The following is a 20,323-nucleotide window of genomic DNA, read 5'->3' as shown; positions in this document are numbered from 1 at the left end:
GTTGTCAGAATAGTCGAGGAAGAAACAATCTGTCAATTCGAAGTTCATCTACTGTAGGGGAAAATGAAGTCTTTCCTCTTCATCATGACGATGAAGACAATTCATCTCTATCCACCACTACAAAAGTGCAATCAATAGAATATGCCATTGGAATCTTTTCCTCACCTTCTAAGGAATTTCCTTATGTACCAGCTTGACCAAGAAATGATTCGGAGAGGGATGAGGCTATTTGCAACCACACGATTGGAGCATTTGAGAGGCACACTAGAGGAATGGGTATGACACTGATAAACAATATGGGATATCAGCAAGGACAAGGCCTCGACAAACATGGCTAAGGGAGGCTCCAATTGATCTCCATGAAGGAAAGGCAGAAACATGAAGGCTTAGGCTATGATCAATCGATATGTGACTACTACGGGACAAGAGGTCACATTGCAGATTGATGTTGGTCCTTACACCCCAACCTGATTCCAAAGAAGTTGCAAGACCACAAAGGTAAAAAAATGAATCACTCTAGCAGTGATTTGGAAGGTGAGTTTGTAAATCAAAATTTTATGTTGAAAGTCACTAAAAGGATTTATCCATGTACCTTTTGTGGGAGTAACACATATTGTTTAGAGGAATGCTAGAAGCATAAGGTTTTCAACAAAAATAGGGGTGCTACAAAGAGTAAGCCACAGAAAGATAATGCAACAATACAAGTGAATAAATGTCCTGGGAAGACTTTTCTTCAATCAGACAAGGACTCAACATCATCAAATCAAAGCTCGGGAAGATCCAGAAAAAAGACAGCTAATAAAAACTTCGAGAAAGAGTTTGTCGTCAATGCAAGCTGCGAGGACATTTGAAGAGCACATGTCCAATGTCTAAATCATTATGCTCCTCTGCGTGTCCTTTACAATTTTTTCTGCAACACCTGTTATAGAACCTACGAATTCACATATAATTCATTCATAAATACCCATTTCCCACTATTACACAGTTAGGGAATAAACCTCTGTATATATAAATATAAACAAATTATTACTTTCAAGACTCTTGGTCTCTCACAGGCCTGATCTTCGATATCAATGGCATCCTTCTTCTCTACTCTGCCTGTAGGTTTACATTTTATACCAGAAAGGTTCTATTGAACTAATTTTGGTTCAAATCCTAGATCTATTGAACTGACTCCTAAATTTCCTCTATGTCCACTTCTAACTTTAATTAATTCCTAAGAACTCTCTCTAGTTCCTCGAATCATGAAACTACCTTGAGAGTGTTAATTGACTTCCAACTCTCTTGTCATTATTAACCACTCATGTTCTTCTTTATTTGACAGCATTTACAAACATCCTCACACATCTAATTAATTCCTATTCTAATCACTTAAAAGCTTAAATATTACATTAATTTGAGACTTAGGAAACCAACTTCCTTAGAACACATGATCCCCATGTCTACTAAAATACAATGATTTTCCTTGGGTTGAATGCTCCTGCATCAAATAGGATATATTTTTAATAAAAATTGTATAAAACTATAACATTTTATTTAACATACAAATTAAACATTAATCTTATTATATTTTATGTGAATCACTATTTATTAAATATATAACTTTATTATTGTTCACTAATCAAATTCTTAATATCCGAATGAAGATCCTAAATAAAAAGATTATGTATGTTGAATATTTTAATTTAAAAACAAGGATCCTAAAAATAAATTGTTCTTTTTCCCTCCTTTAAAGTATAAAACTTGTAATATAAGAGTGTTATTCTTCCAAAACCAGTGAAGGAAAAGGTGTCACCTTGTATAAAATCCTTGTTCAAATTATTAGCACTAACCAGAAGATCAATACCATATGGCTTTCATAATCACCAATACTAACTGCTTCTCCATGCTGTAAATTCCTCCTCAGAGTAGTGGCACCAGGAATGAGGTTAAATACCATATGGCTGTCATGTTCATCAACACTGCCTCATTCTCCAGTTACTAGTTTTTGAAAATTAGTTTTGAATAATAAGCAAGGTGCTCTTCGTCCTAGATTTTAGCCATTTTCTGTTATCATTTGGATTTGAGTGACTAAATTTCAACTTAAGATAAAATAAAGCCAAGTTCGCTGTGTTAAGAAAGATTTTAAAGGTTTGAAGAACTATTTAAGCAATGACTTTGACTGAGGTAACCCAGTCTGATTTTATTGACATGGTGTGTGCTTGCGAATTAAAAAATAGGTTTTTGGGTTTAAAATCATTTAATTCAACCCATTGGTGGTCGTGCAATCCTTTGAAATCCACTGACGATAATGAGAAATGGACAACACCTTTTCTTATTTGGATCCATCCATCTTCATAGCGGGTTGAATGGTTATGCTAAGTTTATGCCTCGCCACTCATTCTTTTTATTTCCATTGAAAAAGCCATACAATCAAAAAGTTATATAGGAAAACCCATCTGTTGGGTTCAATGGCTCTTATCCTCATCCATGACTCTCAAAGACGGGTTTGGTTGTGGGAGGATTGAGGCAAGATGATGGTGGGTTGAGTTTCAGAGTGTGGAACTTCAATAACATTGTAAACCACGAGGCCACCAATATTGTGTGCACAGAGATGGCTCGGATGCCAGCTCACATGTTTAATTTGGTGAATGGGAAAGACGAGGAGGAGGAGGAATGCGGGGAGGTTAGAGTGAAATGCAAGGGCATGGGAGATGTGATATACATTTACAGTGATCAGAGTGATTATGTTTGTGCTTGTGATGTAGGTGATTGTGCAACATCAAGTGTGGAGCATGGTGCCAAATGATAATGGTGGAATATTTGTTAACACAACTAATTGTAATTACAGTGGCAGGTTCAAGTTTGTTGGGTCAACCGTCACTCTCAATCAAATTTCGCTATAGATACACCATTATTTTCTATAGTCTGACATATATTCTATGGATAGACCATATATTCTATTGTCCACGTCGAAAAATTTAGTGTATGCTCAAAATGATTTTTATTTTAATTTTCTTTTGAAAACAATAAAATTTTGTATAACGGACAAATTACTTTCGATTGGGTAGTTTGGCCATCAAAGTTAATGAGATGTGTAAATTGATATTTTCTTACATAACAGATATTGTCACATTGACAATTGAATGTGTTTTTGGAAATATAAGGTTGTATTTTAATTTATGTTTTCGTTAGTTTTAGTGTTGTATATTTTAATTTAAAATATTTATTGAAAATGTAGATGAATCTAAGTTTTTAATATAAAATTTTATAAGATTTAATATACAGTTAGATTTAAGACTTTTATAATCTATAATGTAGATAGATGTTTTTCGGATTAATCATACTATAAAACATCTATTTATATTTAATATACAATTCTATAAGATTTTTATTATATATATTAAAAAAAAAAAAACAAAGAAAAAACAAAAAAAAACAAAACTTCTATTCCAATGAAGTTGTTTTACATATATATGAGAATATAATTCGTGATATATAATTTAAATATAAATTCAATTGCAAGCATCTCTATCAAAAGTTTTCATATGAATTTGTTTGGCCTAAATTTGATCCTTCAAAATTAATATGAAAAGTACCATTTAAGAATCTATTTTAAAATTTCACAAAGATTAAGGTAACTATTTAAAATAAAATATTTAATAATATATATAATTTAAATAACAAATCATTTCATTTTATTTTTCGAACTCTTTTTTTTTAAATTCAAGTATACTAGATTTCCCATCATTTCATATAGATAATTTAGGAATATAATTTGATTTTGAAAATTATTAAATTTTTTACTCACAATATTGAATTAAAAATCATAACATTTTTCCTTTTTAATATTAATGATTACTTATTTAAAATTAATATGCTTCTTATAACTCTATTTATATTTTATTATGTCTTTTATTTTGAATAAACTTTTATTTTGGTAGCAATATTAGAAGCAATTAGAATGTTTCTTTCATTTTTTCTCATAAAAACTTGAGAGTATATCACATGACTTTGAAATCAACGTTTTTGAATATAGAACTTGAACAAGAGGTGAAATCAACATTCTTGAATGGAGAACTTGAACAAGAAGTGTATATAGAATGACCTAAAGGTTTTCAACTATCATAAAATCTTGATGATGTATGTAGGTTCTAATGGGGATTATATGGACTGAATCAAGCAACAAGGGAATTGTATTACATACTAGACAAATATCTAAAGAAGCAAGGGTTCAAAAGAGGGACAAATCACAATAATTTATATATAAAACCTGATAATGAATATCTCTTGGTTGTGATTGTTTATTTTGATGATATTATTTTTGATAGTAATGCAAATTCAGTAAACCAAGAGTTTACATCTCAAATGAACAATGAATTTGAAATGTCCATGCTCAAAGAACTCTCATCTTTTCTTGATTTACAATTTACACTCGCTTCAAAAGACATTTTCATTTCCCAAGGAAAGTACCTCAAATAAATATTTAAGAAATTTGGAATGGAAGAGTGTTCACCTTTTGGTACTCCTATGGTCATTAAATGTGAGTTAAGTAAAGATGATGAGCCATGAAAGGTTAGCCAAAAATTATTTCGATAAATGATTCACAATGTGTTGTATCTAATGACCTCCTGACCAAACATAATGCAAACAATATTTTGGTAGAAAGATACCAATCAACTCCCCACAAAGCCACTTTTTAGCTACAAACAAAATTTTATAAGTCTAAAAGGCATAATGGACTATGGATTGTAGTATTCAAAGCATAAGAACTTTTTATTGATTGCATACACAGATGTAGATTTGATTAGTGGTATATATGATAGAAAGTGCACAAGTGGTGGTTCCTTCTTTCTAGGAACCTCATTGGTAGTATGGTTGAACAAAACATAAACCTATGTCTGATTGCCTACTGTTGAAGCCAAGTACATAGTAGTTGCAACATGTTGCACTCAAAAACCGTGGATGAAGCAAACACTTCATGACATGAGGGTAGCTTATGGTGAACCTATATCCATAAAATGTGATAATAAAAGTGCTATAAGTATACCCCAAATCTTTTTCTTCACTAAAAAACCAAACACATACCTATCAAGTATCACTTTCTTAGAGAACATGTAGTTGATTTGATTGTGAAGTTGGAGTATATATCCACAAAGGAACAAATAGTTGATATGATCACCAAGCCCCTTGCTAGAGAACCCTTTTAGTACTTCATACAAAATTTGGGAGTCATGTTTCCCTCATCTCTTCAATAATTTATTTTGAAAGAGGGAAATTGTCTAAATTATTCAAGGATAGTTGTATGATTAAAATTCCAAAGAAAAACAAGGAAAGAAAACCCATATGGAATCTCAAGAGTAAGAAGAGTATTGCAAGTTTAGTGAGTAAACAACAACAATAAATGGTTATATCCAGGGGGATGATTAGCTTGTGGCTTCTCAAAAGAAAAGTGGAAGAGTGAGAAAATAAAAACAACATAATACGATCACAAGAAACATAAATGGAAGCATTCACAAGGGTAGAAGAGAAGGAGTGAGTATTGGATAGAGCATCCATCCACAGCGTGAGCAACCCATATATGTTGAGAAATATTTTTAACAGAAGCATGATCAAAGGAGAAGAGTCCAAATGTTAGAGTACATGGAGGGAAGAAGCTAGACACAACATTTAATATGTTTAGTAGCAATTAAAATTACGAGCCATAAATTATTATTTATTATTATTATCTAATTTGAAGGTCACAACCAAGCGAGACGCCAAATTGGTGTATCATACCCCCTTGTTTGTGGGACAAGGGACCCGCCTCCATGCAATGATTTGACTGCAAGGTCTACGAAGGCATACATATTATTTTAGAGGGAGGATAGTAAAAAAAGGAGAGTTCTCATAAATCTTCTCTTAAAATCCAAGCACCAATGAAGAGTCAAACCTTGAAACAACATTAGAGAGATACAATATGGTTATTGGTTGAATTTGAAGATAGAGAGTAATCAACCATTGGCCTCTTATAAGCTCAAGGAGAACATGTGCATATAAAGATAATCATCAACAACCTACTATATTCCCTCAGGGGGAGAATGGCCATATATAGAATATATTGGCCCTTTTTCATTGATGTCAAAGGGGGTGAATGAACAAATATTTGTAAGTAGTTTTTCCGTCAATGACCAACAATGTTGGAATGTGTTTCCATCAATGCGAAAGGGGGAGACTACGGTGCAAAATTTTGTCATTTATGTCAAAGTCTGTAGTTGCAGTTGGTTGTGCCAAGTTCATGGCGAGCTTGGTCAGTCAAGAATGGATGCTATGGATTTAAAGCTTTGAAAACATTTTTTCCTTAATTCTTCATCTCAAATGAGAAAATTTAGTGTTTCATTGTGTATTCCTCTAAGAGACCTTTCCAATGGTATATAACACTTCGGAAAAATCATAAGGGTGTATGAGAAACCAAGGTTTGAGGTACAGGTAGGTTTAATAGTAAAACATCTATGACTTCAGGAAATATCCAAGGTTATTCGATTGTTGGATGAGTCTGAGACATCTGAGTCCATCTGGATTTTTGTAGAAATCCATGCAATTGGAGAAATGAAATTGTTAAAATTGGTCATAATACTAATTCACCCCCCTTCTCAGTATTATCTTGTTTTTGAACACCTATAGTATTTTCAAAATTTACAAACTCCTAGTTTCACTATATAGCTCATGGGAATTTTGTTTTTATCTTAGCAATGGTTATTTCCTTCTTTATCTGAACAAGAAAAAAACATATTTTTTATTTTCGAGATTGGGGTTGATTATCTCCTTATAATATCTTAGTTTCCTCTTTTTTTCTTCTAACTCTTTATCACCCAACAATTTATCTTTAAATTTTAATGTTATAATATTTTTAATATTATCTCTATTTTGTTAAATGATATGATCCTTTATCCCTCAATAGTATATTTTACTCATGTCATCCCTATTTGAGCCATTATGTTTATAGTTATTGTATTTTAAATTTATAAATAATAAGGAAAAAATGTCTATATGTAAATTTTTGTATATATACACTTTTACATATATTCATTCTAAAAAGATGGATCTTTTGTCCCACAAATAACAAAATTTCAAACACCAAGTTAGTGGTGGTTGCATTGATCATAATCTTTGAAATAAATTATTATTAAGAAAGAAATTTACATTCATTTTCCTTTTTTATTTTTTCAATAATCTTTGCTACCATACCATTTTCTCTCTTTATATATATATATATATATATATATATATATATATATTTTAAAAATAACAGATTTTATAATATTTAAATATATTCCTCATATATCTTCTAATACTTTTTATTACAAACAATGTATATGATTTGCACTTTTTTTTCTTTACTTATTAGTTTGATGTAATAAATGAAAAAAAGTTCCTTTTCCATGTTTGAATTAGTTGATATAGAATGTTTTTCATTTATTCATTAATAATAATAATAATAACAATAATAATAAAAAGTTTGAATCCTTTACAAGTCCAAATGCACGTTAATACTCTAAGGGAAAGTGTAAAGTAATTTGGTAGATGATTAAATTTCAATATTTCAAAAAAATAAAAATAAAAAATATTTACATATTATCTCAAACTTTTTCCATCATATATATATATTTTTTTTGGTGTGAAAGATTAAGCATCTTTCATATATTTTGTTTCAAGATAACTTATTTTAGAATAAAGTTCATAATCCAAATGTTGCATGCGTTAATGTTCAGTTTTATCTTATAATTATATATAATATTTTTCATTTATATGCAACTATATAAATAAAAAATTTACTTTTAAAATATTAACTTTATTCATCTTAAAAATATTTTTAAAAACATTTTATTTTTTCTATTTAATAAACTTTTAAAAATATATATAAATTACTTTCATTTTATCTTATTAGTCCCTACCTTTTCAAGGTTGCATCCCTACCTCTTCGGGGTTGAAGGGACTATTGTAATAAGCTTTTGGTTGCTTCATTAGTCTGGCACATGAACCAAGTTACTAAATTCAGATAAATCTAATGTTTTTTATTTATATTTTATATAGTATTTTTAAACACCTTTTCATCAACTTATAGGTTTCTTCTCACCGTTATTTTCACTGACGAATCTGTGATTTAAAAATCTTATTTGGCCTCAAATCGAGGCAAAATGTACTTAAAAGTTAGGATAAATGTCAATTGATCTCGATAGTTTCAGTCTCAATTATGTAATGCTAACATTAGTTTTGAAGACATTTCATGTTTGGAAAAATTAAGAAGTTACAAGATTGTAGACATCACACATATTGAAAACTTTGCATGGCACTAACACATGTTGAAATATGTTGAAATTTTGCATGGCAGTAGCCACTTGTCTTCTGTTCTGAAGTTCTGATGAAGACTATAGCCACTTGTCTTCAGTTCTTCTTCAATAAGCTAGCCTTCCAAAGACTGTCGCAGCTGACCTTTTTGCAGATTTCTCAAAGACTATATGGCAGCCGACCTTCCAAAGACTCTATTGCAGCCAACTTTTTGCAGATTTTTGAAACAAGAATTTGCTCTAATGCTTTGATTGTCATGTTGCAGATTGTTCTCAAATATGAATGTGCTCTAATGCTTTGATTCTCATGCTTTAATTCTCATGGCAGGATGCTAAAGCCACTACAAATATTTTCTCTAATGCTTTGATTCTGAAAATATTTTCTCTAATTCTTTGATTATTTGATTGGACCAAATAAAATCAAGATAGACGTTAATGATTCATGAAGAGTAATACCTGTCTTCTTGCAACATTTTCCAGCTTCTGTCTATTTTACTTTTTCATTTTGCTGCAGGAGGAATTAGCTTGGCTTCTTCAGAAGTTTGAACAAAGTTGCAAAGTAGTCTCAAACATCTCATTTACAGGTGTGCATACTCTTCTCACTCTCATCTACTACAACCACAACTTTATTCACAATCTTAAATCTATGCCCTTTCAACTTTTCACCGGCTTGAATTGAAAAAAGGGAAGATGCATTGGTTCGCTTCACTAGTTGGTAGAACCACACCTCATTGACAAACACCTGTGCTGCCGATGACAGGACTCTTTGCCGCTAGTCGATCCAGGTAGGCGTCGATGGGCTAGTTTAGAGCCGGAACCAAAGCGAGGACATAGCCTTCAGAGGGCTAATCGGGTAGAATGTTTTGGTGGATGTAAGAATTTTTCTTTTCATCCAAGTGTGATACATTTAAACATTGATATGATTTCTATGTACAATCTTGCGTTTGCTCTTGGTAAAGAGACCTATGTTCTTGGCTCACTCGACCAATTAACGAGTAGTTAGGGCATGGAAGAAAGACGAAGTCATGCCTTGAAGCTGCTTGCTCGACCAAAGAGAGAGAGAAGGGATAGCCTTTGATTCTTCGTGGATCAGTTTAGAAATGCGGTTGTTGCTGGTTACTTGCACAAACAGGAAGGAAACAATCCTCATTTCACTTTCACGCCTTCAGGAATAACCGGTAGCGAATACCCATCTTATATGAAAGTTCTCTTCTGGAGCCATTTTCCCTGTGCATGAATGTCGCTATTGACTATTCTCAAGTTATCTTCTGGAGGCATTTTCCTTGTGCATGAATGCTGCTATTAACCAAGTATGAATGTCTCTATTCACTATCGTTCTGCAAGCAAGTATGTTGCGCTGATTCTTAATATTACTACTGAATATTTGTAGATACGATATTCAATTGCAAGGGATAAAAGAAATTTTAGTGGCAGGGTTTGATCAAAATCGAGGTAATCAAGCTCAACAGAGAGACTCCAAGTAATAACATGGCATCCTCCATGTCTTGCATGGTTGTTTTGGGGAATTGAGTAGTAAGGCGTGTGGCCTTCATGTGGGGTCCACATGGCGCATGAAGTTAGTAATTTATAATTTTTGTTAGACAAAGCACTTTTGTCACTTACAATCTCTGCATGGCTTACAGGTGCCTCAGTGTGAATCCCAGGGACTATGTGACTTTAAGCATTCGAACTACTTCCAAAAGAATAACATGAATTATAACCTTCCCAACTAAGAATTCCGCCACATTATTAACTCTTATGGTGTGGCTCACACGAAAAGAACCAAAATCAAGTCGAACACTCTCAATAATGTAGTTACCTCTAGGCTTATTGAACGAAATTCGAGCCAAGAAGGCAACATTAACATAAGACATTGCGTTACCAAGGGGACGACAGGCTACTCCATATGTCTTGAACAACAATTCACCATAAACTCCATTGCTATCATTGTCCTTATCTTCTTTCATCTAATAACGAGGTCCATTCCAATATGGAATGCATACTGATAGTAATAATGATTCTGAATCCAGAGAGTTGTCAAGGAACTCCTCCATGGTTAATATAGATTATATTCTTTCAATTGAAATAATTTTGACATATTCAGCAACTCCTAGTAGAATGGTCGCAACATCTGCATCAAATGACATCTTCTGGGCCATAACTAGGTTACCACCAATACTTGCTTTATTTCTAATGAATCTAGAAGCAACCTTTTTTAGGCGATCGACAATGCCCTTCAATGCTATTTTTTTGTTATAACTCACCGTACCCTGATTTGATACACCAGTATCAATTGTTTTTCTGTCCTCTAAAGCTTCAATAAGCTTGGAAATTGTTACTATTGCTCCAACCTCAATAGAATAATCCAATCTGTTGATAACTTGTAGCTCTGGGATATTGCTAATATCAATAAATACTTTAGGTTTCATTCCCTTGTATATTCCAACACTTGTATTTCCTACAACCAGCTTATGTTCAAGATCTTCACTATCAGCTTTTTTTAGTTTTAAAGTTGTCGATATCTCCTCCAAGCTAGATGGTCTAGTCCAGAAATTCTCTTCTCCATTAATATCCTCTTTATAAGCAAAACTTAATGTTGGCTCTCTTAGTACTACACCATTTTGGCTATTGCAGTTAGGCACAATGCATCCTCTAGCTAGAAACTACCTCTTTAGAAAATCTAGGAAATGACAGACTACAGTTGGGTTGTAGCTCGGCAATTTATTTGGTTTAGTCACTTCATTATTTTTCCAAAATGCATTGAGACCCAAGTCCTCCAAATCAACATCTCCCGCAAAGTTTTTGCTGTCATCAACAATGGGCCTGTATCCATTACATCCACACACATTACCTGCAATTATGCACAGAAGCAAATACCTCCTGGATCCACCACTTCAATCAGATTTACACAAGCAACCTTTTGTTACCAAGAAATAGATCACACCCTGCCCTTTACTATATGCTTATGGGGCGCCATTAGAAATTGCTGGATGGAATGGTTGGTCGTCTTACTTCTTGCTGGATCAGACGAGGGTCAACTAAGATTGGGGTACCTTGCTGGATTGGATGAGGGTCAATTGAGATCGAGCTCTTGGAGGCAAGAAATACATTTGCACAAGGGTGTCTCAATCGCTTCAAAAGAACAATTGGGTCATTGGGACCATACCGTGTCGAGAGCCGCTCTAGTCACACTATTCTATCATACACTTGCACTCTTTACACTTGCTTTCTACTTATAGCCCTGTTTTCTTGATTATACATAAACAACAAGCTCAAGCCCCACTCCCCACTCAAAGCAGGGACTAGCTGTTACCCAGCCTCTCTTATTCATATATAAAAACAAAAACATCTAATTATTATTACAAAATAAATATACATCCTTTCTATTTATATTTTTCCATCTCACATTTTCCAACACTATGTGATAAGAACTTGTAACGTTTTCAACACTATGTGATAAGAACTTGCCACCTTAGATTAATTACCGTACAAAGTTTGTTTGTTTGTTTTTTTTTTTTTAACCTAAATTTATTTAAAACGTTAAAGCGTATTTAAAGATTATCTTTCTACCTTAACCACAAAACAATATTTATTTCAAAATTCATAAAACATGACATGTTCGTGTTGTGTATGAGACTCTCCAAGGAGCTCTTTTGTGATTTAATCTTATCCATAATCCATAATATTAAGCACTTATGTAAATTCCCAACGATTATGCGATGCAAACATTGATCAACGAAATAATTTGTTAAAATAATTTTTTTTAGGTATAACCCTGTTTTATAATAGGTTTGTTGTTGTTGTTTTCGGGTGCATATTTAAAATTTTGTAAATACCAAAGCCACTTGGATTTCAACTTTAATCACATCGACTAAATCACTTATAGATTTGGGCACGCATTCAAAATTATGCAGAGAAGGATATTTTGGCACCACGTAAATAAAATTATCAAAATATATTATTAGTATCAATGGTCTATTGTCAATCAAATCAAAATATACAATAAAAGAATGACTTTTAATCTTGTCAGAAATTAAACCACGTGACCTGTAAAACACTATCAGTTATACCACATACTCAGAAAAGAAATGACAGTTATGAATTAATGTGAGGATACAAAGGTGCCAAATGCCAAAGTAAAAACGGGTGGACATGTCTAACATGTCAGGGTAAGTTGATAGACTGGATATTTTGCATAACTTGATATATGAGTTAAGACATTGATCCGGAGTTTCGTGGATCTATAGAATTCTACTTAAATTGCCTTAAATTGATGCAAATACATATCTTAGATCTAGACCATCAATCTGGGAAAAATCCATTGAATTTCTACTTAATTTCATATTTATGTACACCTAAATTGTCTCAAACTGAAAATAAAAATAAAAAAAATATCCATGGTTCCAAATACGTATCGTATATCTCAACCTTGGATCTGGGCAAAATCCATTGAATTAATCCATACTAGGACTACATGGAATAAGCCTAGATCTCAGAATTTATAGTGTAGATCTAATGAGAACTCTTCAACCTTTAAATTTCCAAACTACCCTATTGTATTTGAGAAAAACAAAAATAACATTCCATAATAATGAGCATAAATGCAGAAAAATTTGAACCCGATATCATAGTATCCCATGAAAGAGCATTGTATTGAAAATTACATTGCTGCATAGATTGAGATTGAGCTATTAAAACATATATATATATATATATATTATTTTTTTAACTGTTAAAGACTTGAATTTTTATTATTATAAATTTATTAATTACAAATGTATTAAGTCAACATTTAAAAAAATTGTAAATATTAAAATCTCTAACAATATTTAGTAATTAACAGTTTCTCATTAAAACTTCACATAATTAAAAAATAAAATAAAAATTAAAAACTAGTTTGTGATGATACAAAATTGTTTGTGATGATACAAAATTGTTAGTTTTTAAGTGTAGATTATAATTTTTTTAAATATATGTCAATAATATTATCTATCTTAAATTACATATTACATTATTATTATAATTACATCATTACATATAATTATAAAATTTTAAATTTAAATTATTTTAAATTTTAAATTATAAAAAAATTATTTGTTATATTTTAAATTATGAATTCTGGAAAAAAAAATTTAAATTATGAAGATAAACGTTTTGAAATTATGCCTTCAAAATTTATTTGAATCAGATTTCAAACAATCTGCTGATGAAAACAATATCTTATATCCATTTTCTGCAAAATGAATATAAAAGTTTTTAGTTTTAATGAAGTTTCTTATCCATCATTGTGATAGTTTAAAATATATTATATGAAAGTGCATAGCTTCGTCTCAAAACACTCATGTAATTGAAAATGAGCAACCACTTGTTATTTATTTAAATAGAAAATGCTCTGTTACAACATTTAATGCTCCCTCAGGGCATCTTGGGCGGTATGTTACTGCAGCAAATACCACCATTAGCTGCAAGTTCACATCGAGGTGTGTCATGTGGACAGTCCGTATCCGAATTGCAGTGCGAATTCGTAAGACAATGGTAGTCTAACACACCCGCCGCTGTCACACCCTGACCGCCTGCAAAAATCATGAAATTAAATGTTATTACATAGTAAATCAACAATACGAACATTACATTACATGGAAAAATCGGAATACAAACAAATGAACATTTATACATTAAACAACACAATGGAGAAGATGAATGTTACCATGGGCACTGAAAATCAAGAAAATGACTGCGATGAACCCCATCAACATTTTAACGTTCATGGACACGCCAATGAGTTTTCCCATTTCTCTCCACACACACAATAGACAACAAAGGCAAAATAGTGTCCCCGGATTATAGTTTCTCTACACTCCTCAATGAAAAGCAGCACTGCTTATTACATATTTATAACATTCTTGCTCACTAAATGTAGTGTTGAAAAGATAGGTATCTGCAAAAAAATCCGCGAGGGTGCGGAAAACATATTGTGGAAACACTACAAAGTTGATAAAAATTGACAAAAATCAGGAAACATTGTGAAAAATCATAAGAAGAAATTGGCAAAAATCTGACAAAATGAAAAAAGTCCAGCAAAACTGCTATTTTGGGGGCCGAAAAATCAGCTACCCCAAACATTCGCGATTTGCTAAAAATCATTACAGTGCCGTGGTGTCACTCCAAAAATATGTTTTTATGATAGAGATGAATATGGACGATCATTTAATTCCAAAATATCTCTGAAAGTATTTCTGAAATTCTGTCATTTCTCTGAATTTCTCTAAAATTTCGCTGAGCTTCTCGAGAAGCTGGGCCGAAAAAACGTTTCGCTGGACGACGATGAGAAGTTTCTGGTTCTTTCACGACTATAGCTTATTTTGGGAGTCTGAATATCCTGTACACTTCTTTGAAATATAATATCTAATTTAAATAAATAAAATATACAATATTTTAATTTTTGTGGTAATACATATCTAATATATATATTTGAAATATAATATTTAATTTAAATAAATGAAATATATTAATATTTTAATTTTTGTGGTTATATATCTATCTATATATATATTTTTTTGTGGTAATTCTTTGTTGGAATCATTTATGTTAAGATAAAACTAGAACTTAATTGTAAAAGTGAATCATTTTACAATTATCTTGATTTCTTATTCGTTTATGCTATTAGTTTTTATGCCCTCGGTTTTATTGGATTACCCTCAACCATGCCAACAAGGACTCTCAGTCACCAAGGATCAACTCAGCCACCAAGGCTAAACTCTCCCACCAAGGCACTCAATTCAACCAGGAAGGCTCAACATAGCCAAAAAGGCTCAAATCTACCATGAAGGCACTCAATTCAGCCATCAAGGCTCGCCACATACCCAACTTAACCAGGCCCAGGGTTTTCTTGGCTCACCCTTAACCATGCCAAGGGTTTTGTCGGCTGACCCTAAACCATGCCTACATGAATCCTTGTCCACTTCACCATGCCTGCATGAATCCTTGTCCACTTCACTCTCACACGTGGTTACAAACCAACATTGGAAATACAAAGTGGTTTTGAGATTACCACGAACTTCTCATCAGGCTTACATTATACACTCCAACTTACCAGGTTCATACTTTACAAAGACCACTACAAAACATCCTAGACTTACTTACACTTAAGATGTGTGACTCATAATACAACAGAATATTCAGTCTAGTTTATTTAAACATACAATCCTTTACCTTGTTTGTCCATCTATTACTGCTTCAACCAACTTCTTTTAAAATCATACTTGGTACTTTCATCTTGAATCTTTCTAAATTCAATTAGCAATTATTAGAGTGTTCAATTCTAACCAATTGCATTTACATGTTAAATTGATCGGGCTCAACATGTTTCACTTACAAAACTCTTCACTTACAAAACTCAAAATTTAAGAACACATACACTAGTATGCAGCACTTTGGAAAAGTTGATTTCTCGATATTCACCCATTTATCATGAGTTTTCCTGTGTATTTCTTCAGCGCATCTCATGTTTCAGGTTGTCTCATGGGCTTCTATGTGGCACATTGTTGCTCCTCAGCGCAACTCCTTAACAAGTTTGTAAGTTGTTGTTCAACAACACAACTTAATAGATTCACAAGTTTCTGCTCAATATCGTCTTCAAGGACGTTCCAAACGATGACCAACACCAATAAAATAATGCAACAAACACATTTTACCTAGCCCCACGACAACCAACTCTAAATGCCTCAATCCGAAGGGAATTTTGCAATTCATATCTCAATCTGAAGGCGATTTACAACGATAAGCTCGATTTTGAAGAAGATAAGCGGCAAGAAAACTCCAAAGGAGGGTGGGACGCCTCGCAGAAACAACAACAACTTCGAATGTAAATTGCTAATCTGCCACATCCACTGTATCGGATGAGGTCTCCTGTATAATCTGGGTGCCTTGTTGCTCTTCTTTTCTCGTCAATGGTTGAATCCTCACACTCACCCACTGACACTGCCACAAGAAGCAGCAAAAATAATCCAGATACCCCCGGACGAGACTCGAACCCGACACCACCTTCGGGAAATAACTTTAGGAAATCACTAAGTCACTCAGAGATCTAGCGGCCTTCTGGTTTTTCAGGGGTTTATTTTTTAATTCTGCCAGAGACGTTTTCAATTTGCAATCACCTCATTGTTGCCAAATTCCATCGACCGATCTACCAAACAAGATCCAATCTGAACACGCAACTAGGCCAAGTTGCACGTCACTCCAAGTTAAAAAAAACAAATATACAAATTACTATCACATTGCGACTCTTCACTGCTCCCCACGACCAACGACTCCTAAAAGAATGGGAAAACAAGCAAAGGGAAAAATAAACAAAACATTTCATCGAACTCTTTATTTCCCTCGGCTTAGGAGGGGCCAAGGACTAGGCCCTCACATGCTCTGAGAGCAAGAGAACTTTTTATAGTGCATACTAATTTTCTATATTCACATCAAATAAGGTTATATATAAATACATTTAGTTTTGTATTAAGATAAGTAGATTATCTTGAGAGAATATCTCAAACACATAGTAATATAGGAAAGATCTAGATATTAACAACTCATAAGGAATAGGAATAGACTCCTGTAGATAAAAAGAATCACAATTGAGACAAGTAGGAATTACAATTCCAAGTTAAAATAAGTAGGAATTACAATTTCCATGTTAAAATATCTTAGAAAGAATCACAATCGAGACAAGTAGGAATTACAATTTCCAAGTTAAAATATATTATAAAGAATCACAATTGAGACAAGTAGGAATTTTAATTTCCAAGTTAAAATATCTTAATATGAATTAATATTGACACATACTTATAAATATATGAACAAAAAAAATCAGTTTAATGTGTGCTCATAAAATGACTCAATGCACATGTTATGTAATCTCTATAACATTCAAAAATACAGTTTAAACAATAAAAGATTACACATTGTTTTTTCACTCTAAAATAAGTTTGCACCTAAAAAATTTGATCCATCTTGGCTCATTTCTATGTTGGTGTTATGTATATTCCTTTTCCGAGTCCATGATTGTAAATAAACCAACTAATTATTGGGAGAGGGGATGTTTTTGTCATAATCTTGTTATTGATTTGACTTTCCTTTTTCCATTTTGTCATTTATGGGTAGCATGGGTAAGCTATGTACATATGCATAAACTAAGCAGTCAAATAATTGTAAAGGCACTCCTTGATCTCTCTCATTTATAAATTTGGTGTCTTGCTAGGTAGTGACCTAAAACTAAATTAATATTATTATGGAAAATTTTCATATAGATGAAAGGTTGCTTCTATCCATTAAATTATAATAAACTTTACTTTGATCAAAGCTATAATTTTATTTGAGATTTATGGTCTTGCTTCTATAATCTTTATAGGACTTTTAAATAAGAAAAGTGATATAGAAAACTCACATCAGTTTATTTGGAAATAATCTTTTTAATAAAAGCTGTATAAAATAATAGCATTGTATTTAACATACAAATTAAAACATTACTTTTATTTTATTTTATTTTATGTTAATCACTATTTATTAAATATATAACTTTACTTATTGTTCACTAATCAAATACTTAATATCCCAACGAAGATCGTAAATAAAAAAAATTTATGTATGTTTGAAATATTTTAATTTAGAAACAAGGATCCTGAGAATAAATTGTCCTTGTTCCCTCCTTAAAGTATAAAACATGCAATATAAGAGTGTTATTCTTGCAAAATCAGTGAAGAAAATGTTGTCAACTTGCACAAAAGCCCTGTTCAAATTATTAACACTAACCAGAAGATCAATACCATATGGCTTTGATAATCACCATTACTAGCTGCTTCTCCATGCTTTAAATCCCTCCTCAAAGTAGTGGCACCAGGAACGAGGTTAAATACCATATGACTGTCATGTTCATCAACGCTGCAGTCATTTTCCAGTTACTTGTTTTCGAAAATTAGTTTTGAATAATAAGCAAGGTGCTCTTCGTCCTAAATTTTAGCCTTTTTCTGTTATCATTCGGATTTGAGTGACCAAATTTGAACTTAAGAGTTTACCCAATTAATCGACTTTACTCAATTAATCTTGGTGTTACCAATTGCTCCCTATAAAAGAAAAATAAAGCCAAGTTCGCTGTGTCAAGAAAGATTTTAAAGGTTTGGAGAACTATTTAAGCAATGACTTTGACAGAGCTAACCCAGTCTGATTTTATGGCAAGTCGGTAGAATCTAATGTTGACATGGGGTGTCGTTGCGAATTAAAAAATAGCTTTTTGTTTTTAAAATCATTTAATTTAACCAATTGGTGGTGCTGCAGTACCTTGAAATCCACCGGCGATAATGAGAAATGGACAACCCCTTTTCTTATTTGGATCCATCCATTTTCATGGCGGGTTGAATGGTTATGCTAAGTTTATGCCTCCCCACTCTGACTCGTTCTTTTTAATAGCTCTTATCCTCATCCACGACTCTCCATGTGTCACTCTATAAATCCAACACATACTTCCAGTTAGAGGAGGCGAAACGAAATTTCGATGGATAAAATTGAGGGATCGTCACTCTGTATTTCGCTGCTACCTGATGAATTGATCCACATAATTCTTGCTTCTCTTCCCGTTACAGACCTATTGAATGCGGCCCTGGTTTGCAAGGAATGGCACTCCTTCATCGCGTCCAGCCATTTGCTACGCGCACTCTCTTATTGCATTCACGCATCCAAGCCCTGGCTATTTGTTCTCGGGCAATCAAGAAACCTCTGCTCTGCCAAAAATCGAGTAATAGGATTCGATCCGCTGGCCTGGAGGTGGAATCATATCAGTCTGCCCCCATTAACCGATTCCAAGAAATTAGAAGAGCCTCGCAGTGTTATGGTGAATGTTGAGGAAGGGTATGGGATTTTATTCTACCTCGCAGGGCGCCGTATTAACTACAAATTGAGTTTTCTAAATCCAAAAAGTAAATGGGAGGAGAGCCCTCCCATGAGTTGTTGGAGGCCTCAACATCCCCTGCTCTGCTACCTTGGAGGTCCCACCCGTAATCATATCTTTGTTGTTGGAGGGATCTCTGATTTGGAAGGAGAAGAAATCGATCCATTATGCGCGGAGATGCTCGATTTGAATTCTGGTGTGTGGGAGTCGTTGGATCCGCTGCCATACCAATTCAAAAGGGGCGTCTCCTCCACTTGGATCGCCTCTGCTGATTTGGATGACAAAATTTACGTGCTAGAAAAATATAGCGGAGATTGCTGTTATTTTGATTTGCAAAGGAAGCGCTGGGGATTTGTGGGGAATCTTAGGCCTCCTCCTTCATCTTCTTGTGTGGATGAGGAGGGCGGATTGGTCCTAGTGTCGAGCAGCTCCAAGAAGGATTTGGTTGTGGGAGGATTGAGGCGAGACGATGGTGGGTTGAGTTTCAGACTGTGGAATTTCAGTAATATTGCAGTGGATAACGAGGTCGCCAATATTGTGTGCACAGAGATGGCTCGGATGCCGTCTCACATGTTTAATTTGGTCACTGGGAAAGACGAGGAGGAGGAGGAATGCAGGGAGGTTAGAGTGAAATGCAAGGGCATGGGAGATGTGATATACATTTACAGTGATCGGAGCGATCATGTGTGTGTTTGTGATGTAGGTGATCGTGCAGGGCAACAAGTGTGGAGGATGTTGCCAAATGACAACGGTGGAATATTTGTTACGACAAATAATTGTAATTACAGTGGCAGGTTCAAGTTTGTGTGTTCAACCGTCACTCTCAATCAAATTTCGCTATAGATAGACCATTATTTTCTATAGTCCGACGTGGGACAGACCATATGTTCTATTGTGCACGAGGGAAAAGTTAGTGTATCCTCAAAATGCCTTTTGTTTTAATTTTCTTTTGGAAACAATAAAATTCTGTATAACGGACAAATTACTTTCGATTTGGTAGTTTGGCCATCAAAGTTAATGAGATGTGTAAATTGATATTTTCTTACATGACGGATATTGTCACATTGACAATTGAATGTGTTTTTGG

General features: G+C 33.3%; 1 protein-coding gene across 1 annotated transcript; it reads left to right on the top strand.

Moving 5' to 3' along the window:
- Positions 1–18,843: 18,843 nt before the first annotated feature.
- Positions 18,844–20,079, top strand: LOC149237745 (F-box/kelch-repeat protein At3g24760-like). Its single transcript, XM_089369379.1, has one exon. The coding sequence runs from the start codon at positions 18,844–18,846 to the stop codon at positions 20,077–20,079; it is 1,236 nt and encodes a 411-aa protein (XP_089225505.1).
- Positions 20,080–20,323: the final 244 nt, after the last annotated feature.

Source organism: Pinus tabuliformis, chromosome 8, assembly GCF_031772625.1.
Source record: "Pinus tabuliformis cultivar Carrire ecotype Pingquan chromosome 8, CPIR1, whole genome shotgun sequence".
NCBI classification, from domain to species: Eukaryota; Viridiplantae; Streptophyta; class Pinopsida; order Pinales; family Pinaceae; genus Pinus; species Pinus tabuliformis.
The sequence above is the reverse complement of the archived record's forward strand: the minus strand, read 5'-3'. Positions and strand labels throughout refer to the sequence as shown.

Excerpts from the sequence above, each read along its gene's own strand:
- LOC149237745 (XM_089369379.1), top strand. The coding sequence starts at position 18,844 with ATGGATAAAATTGAGGGATCGTCACTCTGTATTTCGCTGCTACCTGAT.